General features: G+C 56.2%; 2 protein-coding genes across 2 annotated transcripts in view; one reads left to right on the top strand and one right to left on the bottom strand.

Annotated features, from left to right (window-relative positions):
* Window positions 1-4,060, bottom strand: part of POLR2I (RNA polymerase II subunit I) — a gene marked incomplete at its 3' end in the record, with an annotated part of 6,633 nt that extends 2,573 nt beyond the window's left edge. The window contains exons 1-2 of the mRNA XM_041413664.1: window positions 3,984-4,060; window positions 254-308 (exon numbers count right to left, since the gene is read on the bottom strand). Coding sequence (XP_041269598.1) covers window positions 254-308; window positions 3,984-4,042 — 114 coding nt within the window. The remainder of the gene's footprint in view (window positions 1-253; window positions 309-3,983) is intronic.
* A 351-nt stretch (window positions 4,061-4,411) lies between these two features.
* Window positions 4,412-12,584, top strand: LOC121340731 (tubulin-folding cofactor B-like). The gene is made up of 5 exons (XM_041413666.1): window positions 4,412-4,736; window positions 8,282-8,425; window positions 8,514-8,610; window positions 12,256-12,447; window positions 12,493-12,584. The coding sequence occupies exons 1-5, from the start codon at window positions 4,623-4,625 to the stop codon at window positions 12,582-12,584; spliced, it is 639 nt and encodes a 212-aa protein (XP_041269600.1). The 5' UTR covers window positions 4,412-4,622.
* Window positions 12,585-14,080: the final 1,496 nt, after the last annotated feature.

The following is a 14,080-nucleotide window of genomic DNA, read 5'->3' as shown; positions in this document are numbered from 1 at the left end:
GGACTGGGGGGGACTGGAAGGGACTGGGAGGGACTGGGGGGCACTGGGAGGGACTGGGACAAAATGGGATGGAATTGGGAGAAACTGGGAGGGACTGGGACAAACTGGGAGGGGACTGGGACAAACTGGGAGGCACTGGGATGGACTGGGATGGACTGGGGGGGCAGTGGGATGGACTGGGCTGAACTGGGCCAAAGTGGGAGGGGTCAGGGCCCAGTCCCAGTCCCAAACTGGTCCCAGTTGGGGCACTCACGGCGTAGAGCAGGATCCGGTTCTCCTTGTCCTCCTTGGGGTACAGCATGTTGTTACTGGGCAAACTGGGATTACTGGGAGGCTCCGGGGGGAAATTCCCGCCCTTTTCCTCCACAAAATCCCCAATTTTCCACCTCAAAATTCCCCATTTTTCACCTCAAAATTCCCAATTTTTCCCCCACAAAATCCCCAATTTTTCCCCAAAAAATCCCCAATTTTTCACCTCAAAATTCCCAATTTTTCCCCACATAATTCCCAAATTTCCCCCACAAAATTCCCAATTTTTCCCCTGAAAATTCCTAATTTTTTACTTTGAAATTCCCACTGTTTCCCCCCTGAAAATTCCCAATTTTTCCCCACAAAATTCCCTAATTTCCTCCACAAAATCCCCAAATTTCCCCCACAAAATTCCCAATTTTCCCCTCAAAATTCCCACCGTTTTCCCTCTCAAAATTCCCAATTTTTCCTCACAAAATTTCCACAGCTTTCCCCTCAAATATCCCGGTTTTTCACCTCACAATCCCCTGTATTTTTTCCCCTCACAATTCCCTGTATTTTCTCCCTCACAATTCCCAATTTTTCCCCTCAGAATTCCTGATTTTTCCCATCACCATTTCCACCATTTTCCCCTCAAAACTCCCAATTTTTTCCCTCACAATTCCCAATTTTCTCCCTCACCATTTCCACCCTTTTCCCCTCACAACTCTATTTTTCCCCTCATGCTTCCCTTTTTTTCCCCCCTCACAATTCCCAATTTTTCCCCTCACCATTTCCACCCTTTTCCTCTCACAATTCCCTCTATTTTCCCCCTCACAATTCCCAATTTTTCTCCCCACACAATTCCCTGTATTTTTCCCCCTTACAATTCCCTGTGTTTCTCCCTCACAATTCCTGACGTTTTCCCCTCACAATTCTCGTTTTTTCCCCCTCACACTTTCCCAATTCCCTGTATTTTCTCCCTCACAATTCCCAATTTTTCCCCTCAAAATTCCCAATTTTCCCCCTCACAATTCCCAATTTTACCCCTCACCATTTCCACCCTTTTCCCCTCACAACTCTCTCTATTTTTCCCCTCATGATTCCCTTTTTTTCCCCCTCACAATTCCCAATTTTTCCCCTCAAAATTCCCAATTTTCCCCCTCACAATTCCCAGTTTTTCCCCCCACAATTCTCTCTATTTCTCCCCTCACAACTCACGTTTTCCCCCCACACAATTCCCTGTATTTTTCCCCCTTACAATTCCCAATGTTTCTCCCTCACAATTCCCGATGTTTTCCCCTCAAAATTCCCGTTTTTTTTCCCTCACATTTCCCCTTTTTTCTCCCCAAAATTCACAAATTTCCCCCTCACAATTCCCTTTTTTCCCCTCACAATTCCCTCTATTTTCCCCCTCACAATTCTCTGTATTTTCCCCCTCACAATTCCCAATTTTTCCCCTCACCATTTCCACCCTTTTCCTCTCACAATTCCCTCTATTTTCCCCCTCACAATTCCCAATTTTTCTCCCCACACAATTCCCTGTATTTTTCCCCCTTACAATTCCCTGTGTTTCTCCCTCACAATTCCTGACGTTTTCCCCTCACAATTCTCGTTTTTTCCCCCTCACACTTTCCCATTTTCTCCCCAAAATTCACAAATTTTCCCCTCACAATTCCCGTTTTTCCTCTCACAATCCTCTGTATTTTTCCCCTCACGATTCCCTGAGTTTTTTCCCTCACAGTTCCCGATATTTTCCCCTCACAATTCCCGGGTTTTTCCCTCACACTTCCCCTTTTTTCCCCCTCAAAATTCACACATTTCCCCCTCACAATCCCTGTATTTTCTCCCTCACAATTCCCGATGTTTTCCCCTCAAAATTCCCGTTTTTTTTCCCTCACATTCCTGCCGTGTTTCCCTTAGTTCCCAGTATTTTTTCCCATCACAATTCCCAATATTTTTCTCCTTCACATTTCCCGCCTCACAATTCCCGATGTTTTCCCGGTTTTTCCCCCTCACAATTCCCAACTTCTCCCCTCACGATTCCTGCCGTGTTTCCCTTAGTTCCCAGTATTTTTTCCCATCACAATTCCCAATATTTTTCTCCTTCACATTTCCCGATATTTTTTTCCCTCACAATTCCCAGTTTTTGCCCTCACCATTTCCGCCGTTCTCCCCTCCAAATTCCCAGTTTTCCTCCTCACAATTCCCGCTTTTCCCCTCACAATCCTCTGTATCTTTCCCCTCAGGATTCCCGATGTTTTTCCCCCAGGATTCCCGATGTTTTCCCCTCACAATTCCCGTTTTCCCCTCACGATTCCCTGTATTTTCCCCCTCACAATTCCCGACGTTTCCCCCTCACAATTCCCACTGTTTCCCCTTCACATTTCCCGATATTTTTTCCCTCTATTTCTGTCTTTAAATAAGGAACTACTTCACTGGAAGAATCCTACAGCTGTATTTTTGAGATTCTCTAGGGAATCTGAATATAAAAGCAGTCTAATTCGACAGTGGGGATGGGGTGTGCAAACATAATATTTACCTGTATTTTTCCCCCTTACAATTCCCAGTGTTTCTCCCTTACAATTACCGGTTTTCCCCTCACAATTCCCGTTTTTTTCCCCCTCACACTTCCCCTTTTTTCTCCCCAAAATTCACAAATTTTCCCCTCACAATTCCCGATGTTTTCCCCTCACAATCCTCTGTATTTTTCCCCTCACGATTCCCTGAATTTTTTTCCCTCACAATTCCCGATGTTTTCCCCTCACAATTCCCGTTTTTCCTCACACAATCCTCTGTATTTTTCCCCTCACGATTCCCTGAATTTTTTTCCCTCACAATTCCCGATGTTTTCCCCTCACAATTCCCGTTTTTCCTCACACAATCCTCTGTATTTTTCCCCTCACGATTCCCTGAGTTTTTTCCCTCACAGTTCCCGATATTTTCCCCTCACAATTCCCGGGTTTTTCCCTCACACTTCCCCTTTTTTCCCCCTCAAAATTCACACATTTCCCCCTCACAATCCCTGTATTTTCTCCCTCACAATTCCCGGTTTTTCCCCCTCACAATTCCCAACTTCTCCCCTCACGATTCCTGCCGTTTTTCCCTTAGTTCCCAGTATTTTTTCCCATCACAATTCCCAATATTTTTCTCCCTCACATTTCCCGATATTTTTTCCCTCACAATTCCCAGTTTTTGCCCTCACCATTTCCGCCGTTCTCCCCTCCAAATTCCCAGTTTTCCTCCTCACAATTCCCGCTTTTCCCCTCACAATCCTCTGTATCTTTCCCCTCAGGATTCCCGATGTTTTCCCCTCAGGATTCCCGACGTTTTCCCCTCACAATTCCCGTTTTCCCCTCACGATTCCCTGTATTTTCCCCCTCACAATTCCCGACGTTTCCCCCTCACAATTCCCACTGTTTCCCCTTCACATTTCCCGATATTTTTTTCCCTCACAATTCCCAGTTTTTGCCCTCACCATTTCCGCCGTTCTCCCCTCCAAATTCCCAGTTTTCCTCCTCACAATTCCCGCTTTTCCCCTCACAATCCTCTGTATCTTTCCCCTCAGGATTCCCGATGTTTTCCCCTCAGGATTCCCGACGTTTTCCCCTCACAATTCCCATTTTCCCCTCACGATTCCCGCTATTCCCCGCTGCCCCCCGCCTGTCCCCCCCCGCCTCTCCCCGTGCATCCCCGGCGCATTCCCGCTGTTTCCCCCCCCACATTCCCGGTGTTTTCCCCGTGTTTTCCCTCACCATTCCTGACAGAACCGGATCCCCACAAAGCCCGGCTCGTACGCGCCGTCCCCGTCCATGGCTGCGCGGACACGCCCCTTTCCGCCTCCTCCCTCATTCCATTGGTCAAACCACCCGTCAATCATTCACTTTCCAGCTTCTTATTGGTCAACACTCCCTAGGACGGGCTCCCTTACTCCTATTGGCCGATTCTATTTACCCCGCCCATTCTTTATTTTATTGGTCATCCACTCTTAGACACGCCCCACTCATATTTTTATTGGCTAAGCTTCTATTTTCCCCTCCCTTTCTCTCTTCCTATTGGCCAACCCTCATTTATCCCGCCCTTTATGCCTCTATTGGGTAATTTTCTCTTAGTCCCACCTTTTCTCGATCGCTATTGGTCGGTTTCTCTCACGTGATCTCATCTGGCAGCTCTGATTGGCCGCTCCCTCACCGGTCCCGGCTGTGGCGGCCCGTGAAGGTTCCAGAAGCGGCTCCGGTTCGGGCGGGCCCGGAACCGTTCGGGGGTCCCGGTTCGGGAGACCCGGAGGCTCCCGGAGGGGCTCGGCGAGCTGCCGGAGGAGCCTGGGTGTGTCCGGGGCTCCCGGTTCGGTTCCGGTTGGGCGGTACCGGTAGGGCCCGGTCGGTACCGGAGCCATGAACGGCGGCGGGACCGGGCCGGGCCCGGTGTGGCTGGCGGTGAGCAGCTCCCTGAACGCTTTCCGTGCCTGTAAACGCTTCTCGCCTTCGCTCACCATCGCCGAGCTCAAGGTACCGGACCGGGAGAACGGGAATGGGACCGGGAGAATGGGAACGGGACCGGGATAAGGGAACCGGGACCGGGATAAGGGAACCGGGCTGGTTGATAAGGGAGACCGGGATAAAGGGATAAAGGGAAGGGGAGCGGGACACCGGAAGCCGGGAGAAGGGGAATGGGACCGGGATAAGGGAACGGGGATAAAGGGAATGGGACCGGGAGAACGGGAATGGGACCGGGATAAGGGAACGGGGATAAAGGGAATGGGACCGGGAGAACGGGAATGGGACCGGGATAAGGGAACGGGGATAAAGGGAATGGGACCGGGAGAACGGGAATGGGACCGGGATAAGGGAACGGGGATAAAGGGAATGGGACCGGGAGAACGGGAATGGGACCGGGATAAGGGAACGGGGATAAAGGGAATGGGACCGGGAGAACGGGAATGGCACCGGGAGAAGGGAACGGGTAACGGAGACAGGACCGGGATAATGGGATTGGGATAACGGGAATGGCACCGGGAGAAGGGAACGGGTAACGGGGACAGGGCCGGGATAATGGGATTGGGATAACGGGAATGGCACCGGGAGAACGGGAACGGGAGCCAGGGTAGTGGGAACAGGAACGGGAGAATGGGAGCCGGGATAACGGGGATGGATCCGGGATAACGGGGATGGATCCGGGATAACGGGAACGGGACTGGAAGAACGGGAGCGGGAATCGAAACGGGATGAAGGGAGTGGATCTGGGATAACGGGAATAGGGCTGGAAGAACGGGACAGCGGGAATGGGAGCGGGATAAGGAACTGGGAGAACGGGAACCGGGGTGGGAGGATAGGGATAACGGGAATGGGATCGGGAGAATGGGATCGGGAGAATGGGAACGGGATAACGGGAATCAGACTGGGAGAAAGGGATTGGGAGAATGGGATTGGGACTGGGTGAATGGGAATGGGAACGGGATAACGGGAACGGGATAACGGGAACGGGATAACGGGAACGGGATAACGGGAACGGGATAACGGGAACCGGGAGAATGGGAACGGGACCGGGATAAGGGAACCGGGACCGGGGTAAGGGAACCGGGCTGGTTGATAAGGGAGACCGGGATAAAGGGAAGGGGAGCGGGACAACGGAAGGCGGGAGAAGGGGAATGGGACCGGGATAAGGGAACGGGTATAACGGGATAAAGGGAATGGGACCGGGAGAACGGGAATGGCACCGGGAGAAGGGAACGGGTAACGGAGACAGGACCGGGATAATGGGATTGGGATAACGGGAATGGGAGCGGAAGAACGGGAACGGGAGCCAGGGTAGTGGGAACAGGAACGGGAGAATGGGAGCCGGGATAACGGGGATGGATCCGGGATAACGGGGATGGATCCGGGATAACGGGAACGGGACTGGAAGAACGGGAGCGGGAATCGAAACGGGATGAAGGGAGTGGATCTGGGATAACGGGAATAGGGCTGGAAGAACGGGACAGCGGGAATGGGAGCGGGATAAGGAACTGGGAGAACGGGAACCATGGGAACGGGACCGGGATAACGGGAACGGGAGAATGGGATTGGGAGTGGGTTAATGGGAATGGGAGAATGGGATTGGGATTGGGTCTGGGTTAATGGGAATGGGAACGGGATAACGAGAATGGATCAGGGATAACGGGAATAGGGCTGGAAGAATGGGACAGCGGGAATGGGAACGGGAGAATGGGAATGGGATAACGGGAATGGGATAACGGGAACCAGACTGGAAGAATGGGATTGGAACTGGGTTAATGGGAACGGGACCGGGATAATGGGAATGGGAGAACGGGAACGGGATAACAGGAACCAGACTGGAAGAATGGGATTGGAACTGGGTTAATGGGAACGGGACCGGGATAATGGGAATGGGAGAACGGGATTGGGAGTGGGATAACGGGAACAGGAGAATGGGATTGGGATTGGGGGAATGGGAATGAGACCGGGGGAATGGGAACGGGACTGGGATAACGGGAACTGGGATGGTGGGAATGTGATCGGGAGAACGGGAACGGGACGGGGATAACAACAGTGGAACCGGGATAACGGAACGGGGATGGTGGGAACGGGACAATGGGAACGGAACTGGCCACTCCCAGTGCCATCCCCAGTGTCCCCAGTGTCCCCAGTGCCATCCCCAGTGTCCCCAGTACCTCCCCCAGTGCCATCCCCAGTGTCCCCAGTACCTCCCCCAGTGCCATCCCCAGTGCCACTCCCAGTGCCATCCCCAGTGTCCCCATGTCCCCTCCCAGTGCAAACTGGAGCTGCTGGTGCGGTCCCTGTGGCCCTCCCGGTGTCCCCAGTGCCACTCCCAGGGTCCCCGATGTCCTCAGTGTCTCCAGTGCCACTCCCAGTGTCCCCAGTGTCCCCACGTCCCCTCCCAGTACAAACTGGAGCTGCTTCATGTCCTGCACAGAGCTGGAGCTGTTCTGTGCAGAGGATGAACCCTTGGGGACACTGGGCTGGGACTGTCTCAATGTCCCCAGTGCCACTCCCAGGGTCCCCGATGTCCTCAGTGTCTCCAGTGCCACTCCCAGTGTCCCCAGTGTCCCATGTCCCCTCCCAGTGCAAACTGGAGCTGGTGGTGGGGTCCCCGGTGTCCTGCATGGAGCTGGAGCTGTTTGGCGCCGAGGACGAGCCCTTGGGGACACTGGACTGTGACACCCCCAGTGCCACTCTTGGTGCCCCAGTGCCACTCCCAGTGTCCCCAGTGTCCCATGTCCCCTCCCAGTGCAAACTGGAGCTGGTGGTGGGGTCCCCGGTGTCCTGCATGGAGCTGGAGCTGTTTGGCGCCGAGGACGAGCCCTTGGGGACACTGGACTGGGACTGTCTCAGTGTCCCCAATGTCACTCCCAGTGCCACTCCCCGTGTCCCCAGTGCCACAACTGGGACCCCCCAAACCCCAAACCGGGAACCCCAAACTGGGATCCCCCAAACCCCAAAGTGGGAACCCAGACTGGGATCCCCCAAACCCCAAAGTGGGAATCCCAAATCCCAAAGTGGGAACCCCCAAACTGGAACCCCCAAACTGGGAGACCCCAACCCCCAGACTGGGATCTCTCCTTGGGGACCCTGGACTGTGACACTCCCAGTGCCACTCCTGGTGTCCCCAGTGCCACTCCCGGTGTCCCCAGAGTCCCATGTCCCCTCCCAGTGCAAACTGGAGCTGCTGGTGGGGTCCCCATGTCCTGCATGGAGCTGGAGCCGTTCAGTGCCGAGGACGAGCCCTTGGGGACACTGGACTGGGACACTCTCAGTTCCACTCCTGGTGTCCCCAGTGCCACTCCCCGTGTCCCCGGTGCCACTCCCAGTGTCCCCAGTGTCCCATGTCCCCTCCCAGTGCAAACTGGAGCTGGTGGTGGGGTCCCCGGCGTCGTGCATGGAGCTGGAGCTGTTCGGTGCCAGGGACGAGCCCTTGGGGACACTGGACTGTGACACTCCCAGTGCCACTCCTGGTGTCCCCAGTGCCACTCCCGGTGTCCCCAGTGTCCCCAGTGCCACTCCCAGTGTCCCCAGTGTCCCATGTCCCCTCCCAGTGCAAACTGGAGCTGGTGGTGGGGTCCCCAGCGTCATGCATGGATCTGGAGCTGTTCGGCGCCGAGGACGAGCCCTTGGGGACACTGGACTGTGACGAGGCCCTGCTGGGCTCCTACCCCGTCACCGACGGCTGCCGCGTGCACGTGGGTGTCACCCCGTCCCCCCGTGTCCCCTCCCGCTGTCCCCAGGGTGGGGATGGCCCCACTGAGGGACGGTGCCACCCCCCTGCAGGTGACCGACCGGAGCGGGGCCCGCGTCGGGCAGTTCGAGGACGTGTCACAAGTGGCCAAGTACGAGATGGCCGAGAGCGACTACGACAAGAGGACAGGTGGCCTTGGGGACATCGGGGACATCGGGCGGGTTGGGGACATTGGTGGTGTTGGGGACTGTGGGGTTTGGGGACATTGGGGGTGTTGGGGACATGGGAGGTGTTCGAGGTGTTGGGGACATTGGAAGGGCTGGGGACATTGGAGCTGTTGGGACATTGGGGTTTGGGGACCTTGGGGGTGTTTGGGACATTTGGGACATTGAGGTGTTGGGGACATTGGGGACAGTGGAGATGTTGGGGACATGGGAATTTGGGGACATTGGGGGATTTGGGGACATTGGAGGTGTTTGAGGTGTTGGGGACATTGGAGATGTTGGGGACATTGGAAGGGCTGGGGACATTGGGGACACTGGGGGATGTTGAGGACCCTGGGGACATTGAGGTGTTGGTGACGTTGGGGACATTGGGGGTGTTGAGGACAATGAGGACATTGGGGACATCGGGGGGATTGGGGACATGTTTGAAGTGACCAAGTAAGAGATGGCTGCGAGCAACTACGACAAGAGGACAGCGTGTCCCTGTCCCCAAAGTGCCACCCCTGATGTCCCCTGATGTCCCCTCGATGTCCCCGCTGAGTCCCTGCGCTCCTGGGGCTGCTGGGACCGAGAACGGGAACGGGAGCAGTACCGGGAACGGGAGCGGGATCAGGAATAGGAACGGGCCCAGCGTGTCCCTGTCCCCAAAGTGCCACCCCTGATGTCCCCTGATGTCCCCTCGATGTCCCCGCTGAGTCCCTGCGCTCCTGGGGCTGCTGGGACCGAGAACGGGAACGGGAGCAGTACCGGGAACGGGAGCGGGATCAGGAATAGGAACGGGACCAGCGTGGCCCTGTCCCCTGAGTGCCACCCTGCCATGTCCCCTCGATGTCCCCGCTGAGTCCCTGCGCTCCTGGGGCTGCTGGGACCGAGAACGGGAACGGGAGCAGTACCGGGAACGGGAGCGGGATCAGGAATAGGAACGGGACCAGCGTGTCCCTGTCCCCAAAGTGCCACCCCTGATGTCCCCTGATGTCCCCTCGATGTCCCCACAGAGTCCCTGCACTCCTGGGGCTGCGGGGACGGGGAACGGGAGCAGGAATAGGAACAGGACCGGGAATAGGAACAGGACTGGGACCAGGGTGTCCCTGTCCCCAAAGTGCCACCCCTGATGTCCCCTGGATGTCCCCACAGAGTCCCTGCACTCCTGGGGCTGCGGGGACGGGGAACGGGAGCAGGAATAGGAACAGGACCGGGAATAGGAACAGGAATAAGACCAGGAATAGGAACAGGACTGGGACCAGGGTGTCCATGTCCCCAAAGTGCCACCCTGCCATGTCCCCTGATGTCCCCGCAGAGTTTAGGAACAGGACTGGGACCAGGGTGTCCCTGTCCCCAAAGTGCCACCCCTGATGTCCCCTGGGTGTCCCCACAGAGTCCCTGCGCTCCTGGGGCTGCTGGGACCGGGAATGGGACCAGGAATGGGAACGGGAATAGGGCTGGGACCGAGAATGGGAACGGGAGCAGTACCGGGAACGGGAGCAGGAACGGAAAGAGGAATAGGAACAGGACCGGGAATAGGAACAGAAATAAGACCAGGAACAGGCTCAGGAACGGGACCAGCGTGTCCCTGTCCCCAAAGTGCCACCCTGACATGTCCCCTAATGTCCCCGCAGAGTCCCTGCGCTCCTGGGGCTGCTGGGACCGAGAACGGGAACGGGAGCAGTACCGGGAACGGGAGCAGGACCAGGAATAGGAACGGGACCAGCGTGTCCCTGTCCCCAAAGTGCCACCCTGACATGTCCCCTAATGTCCCCGCAGAGTCCCTGCGCTCCTGGGGCTGCTGGGACCGGGAATGGGACCGGGAATGGGAACGGGAATAGGGCTGGGACCGAGAATGGGAACGGGAGCAGGATCAGGAATAGGAACAGGAACGGGATCAGGAGTGGCACCAGTGCGTCCCTGTCCCCAAAGTGCCACCCCTGATGTCCCCTGCTGTCCCCGCAGAGTCCGTGCGCTCGTTCCTGCGGCAGCGCTCGTGGGGCCGCTGATGTCGGGAGCGGGAGCAGGAGCGGGAGCGGGAATAGGAACGGGACCAGGGAGTCCCTGTCCCCTGAGTGCCACCCTGCCATGTCCCCTGGATGTCCCTGCAGAGTCCCTGTGCTCCTGGGGCTGCAGGGACCGAGAACGGGAACGGGAATGGGACTGAGACCGAGAATGGGACCGGGAGCAGTACCGGGAACGGGAGCAGGACTGGGAACAGGAACGGCACCAGCGTGTCCCTGTCCCCTGAGTGCCACCCCCGATGTCCCTGGGGACATTGGGGACACTGGAGCTGTGGGGACATTGGGGACATTGTGGAGGTGTCAGGGACGTGTCACAAGTGGCCAAGTACGAGATGGCCGAGAGCGACTGCGACAAGAGGACAGGTGCCCTTGGAGACATCGGGGACATCGGGGGGGTTGGGGACTCTGGGGTTTGGGGACATTGGAGCTGTTGGATGTTGGGGTTTGGGGACATTGGGGGTGTTGGGGGTGTTGGAGGTGTTGGGGACGTTGGAGGTGTTGGGGACATCGGGAGGGTTGGGGACTCTGGGGTTTGGGGACATTGGATCTGTTGGACATTGGGGTTTGGGGACATTGGGGGTGTTGGGGACATGGGAGGTGTTCGAGGTGTTGGGGACATTGGAAGGGCTGGGGACATTGGAGCTGTTGGGACATTGGGGTTTGGGGACCTTGGGGGTGTTTGGGACATTTGGGACATTGAGGTGTTGGGGACATTGGGGACAGTGGAGATGTTGGGGACATGGGAATTTGGGGACATTGGGGGATTTGGGGACATTGGAGGTGTTTGAGGTGTTGGGGACATTGGAGATGTTGGGGACATTGGAGATGTTGGGGACATTGGAGGTGTTGGGGACATTGGAAGGGCTGGGGACATTGGGGACACTGGGGGATGTTGAGGACCCTGGGGACATTGAGGTGTTGGTGACGTTGGGGACATTGGGGGTGTTGAGGACAATGAGGACATTGGGGACATCGGGGGGATTGGGGACATGTTTGAAGTGACCAAGTAAGAGATGGCTGCGAGCAACTACGACAAGAGGACAGCGTGTCCCTGTCCCCAAAGTGCCACCCCTGATGTCCCCTGATGTCCCCTCGATGTCCCCACAGAGTCCCTGCACTCCTGGGGCTGCGGGGACGGGGAACGGGAGCAGGAATAGGAACAGGACCGGGAATAGGAACAGGAATAAGACCAGGAATAGGAACAGGACTGGGACCAGGGTGTCCCTGTCCCCAAAGTGCCACCCCTGATGTCCCCTGGGTGTCCCCACAGAGTCCCTGCGCTCCTGGGGCTGCTGGGACCGGGAATGGGACCAGGAATGGGAACGGGAATAGGGCTGGGACCGAGAATGGGAACGGGAGCAGGATCAGGAATAGGAACAGGAACGGGATCAGGAGTGGCACCAGTGCGTCCCTGTCCCCAAAGTGCCACCCTGCCATGTCCCCTGGATGTCCCTGCAGAGTCCCTGTACTCCTGGGACTGCTGGGACCGGGACTGGGACCGAGAATGGTACTGGGAGCAGTACCGGGAACGGGAGCGGGATCAGGAATAGGAACGGGACCAGCGTGTCCCTGCCCCCTGAGTGCCACCCCTGCTGTCCCCGCAGAGTCCGTGCGCTCGTTCCTGCGGCAGCGCTCGTGGGGCCGCTGGGACCGGGAGCGGGAGCAGGAGCGGGAGCGGGAGCGGGAGCAGCGCCGGGCTCAGGAGGCGGCGGCGGCGGCCGCGCTCCCGCTCGGTGCCCGCTGCGAGGTGCGGGTGCCCGGCCAGCCCTGCCGCAGGGGCACCATCGCCTTCGTGGGTGCGTGTCCCCTCACCCTGCCATGTCCCCTGGATGTCCCTGCAGAGTCCCTGTACTCCTGGGACTGCTGGGACCGGGACTGGGACCGAGAATGGTACTGGGAGCAGTACCGGGAACGGGAGCGGGATCAGGAATAGGAACGGGACCAGCGTGTCCCTGTCCCCTGAGTGCCACCCCTTGATGTCCCCTGATGTCCCCACAGAGTCCTTGCACTCCTGGGGCTGCAGGGACGGGGAACGGGACTGGGAATGGGACTGGGACCGAGAATGGGACCGGGAGCAGGAATGGGACCGGGAGCGGGACTGGGAATAGGAACGGGACCAGCGTGTCCCTGTCCCCTGAGTGCCACCCCTGATGTCCCCTGGATGTCCCTGCAGAGTCCCTGCGCTCCTGGGGCTGCTGGGACCGGGAATGGGACCGGGACCGGGAATGGGAATGGGACTGAGAGGGGTTTGGGGGGATTTTGGGGGATCCTGGAGGGGTTTCGGGGGGATTTTGGGGGATCCTGGAGGGGTTTGGGGGATTTTGGGGAGGTTTCGGGGTGTTTTAAGGGGTCTTTGTTTCCCACCTCCCAAACTTTTGTCACCCATCCCCAAAATTCCCTTTATCACCCCAAAATTCCCATTATCACCCCAAATCTCTTATCTGCCCCTTATCACTCCCCTATCACCCCCAAATCTCTTCTTTCATTTTTCTCTCCTTTATTTCTCTCTTGTCACCCCAAAATCATTTGTCTCTTCCTTATCTCTCCCTTATTACCTCCAAAATTTCTTATCTCTCTCTTATCACCCAAAAATCTCTCTCCTTTATCTCTCTTTCATCACCCCCAAATTCCCGTTATCAACCCCAAATCCCTTATCTGCCCCTTTTCTCTCCTTTATCACCCCCAAATCCCCTTTTTTCACCCCAAATTCCCCGTTTATCAATGCAAATCCCTTATCTCTCCGTTATCTCCCACTTAACACCCAAAATCCCCCCTTTTCACCCCAAAATCCCTTATCTCCCCCTTATCACCCCAAAATCCCCTTTTATCACCCAAAATCCCCTTTTATCACCCAAAATCCCTTATCTCCCCCCGTTATCTCCCCCTTATCTCTCCCTTATCACCCCCAAATCCCCTTTTATCACCCCAAATCCCTTATCTCTCCCTTATCACCCCAAAATCCCCTTTTTATCACCCCAAATCTCCTTTTTTCACCCCAAATCCCTTATGTCTCCCCTTTATCTCCTGTTATCTCCCCGTTATCGCTCCCTTATCACCCCAAATTCCCCTTTTATCACCCAATATCCCCTTTTATCACCCCAAATCCCTTATCTCCCCCTTATCTCTCCCTTATCTCCTGTTATCTCTCCGTTATCTCCCCCTTATAACCCCAAAATCCCCTTTTTTTCACCCCAAATCCCTTGCCTCCCCATTATCTCTCCCTTATCGCCCCCTAAATCCCTTATCTCCCCATTATCTCCCCATTATCACCCCCAAATCCCCCTTTTATCACCCCAAATCCCTTATCTCCCCCTTATCTCTCTCCCTTATCTCTCCCCGTTATCTCCCCCTTATCACCCCAAAATCGCTCTTTTATCACCCCAAATCCCTTATCTCCCTCCATTATCTCCTGTTTTCTCCCCGTTATCT

This window comes from Onychostruthus taczanowskii, unplaced genomic scaffold (assembly GCF_017590055.1).
Source record: "Onychostruthus taczanowskii isolate IOZ18803 unplaced genomic scaffold, ASM1759005v1 scaffold426, whole genome shotgun sequence".
Taxonomy (NCBI): Eukaryota; Metazoa; Chordata; class Aves; order Passeriformes; family Passeridae; genus Onychostruthus; species Onychostruthus taczanowskii.
This window is presented reverse-complemented; position numbering and strand designations above follow the sequence as displayed.

Excerpts from the sequence above, each read along its gene's own strand:
- LOC121340731 (XM_041413666.1), top strand. The coding sequence starts at position 4,623 with ATGAACGGCGGCGGGACCGGGCCGGGCCCGGTGTGGCTGGCGGTGAGC. Across the intron at positions 4,737-8,281 it reads TCACCATCGCCGAGCTCAAG|TGCAAACTGGAGCTGGTGGT; the intron begins GTACCGGACCGG and ends GTCCCCTCCCAG. Across the intron at positions 8,426-8,513 it reads CCGACGGCTGCCGCGTGCAC|GTGACCGACCGGAGCGGGGC; the intron begins GTGGGTGTCACC and ends ACCCCCCTGCAG.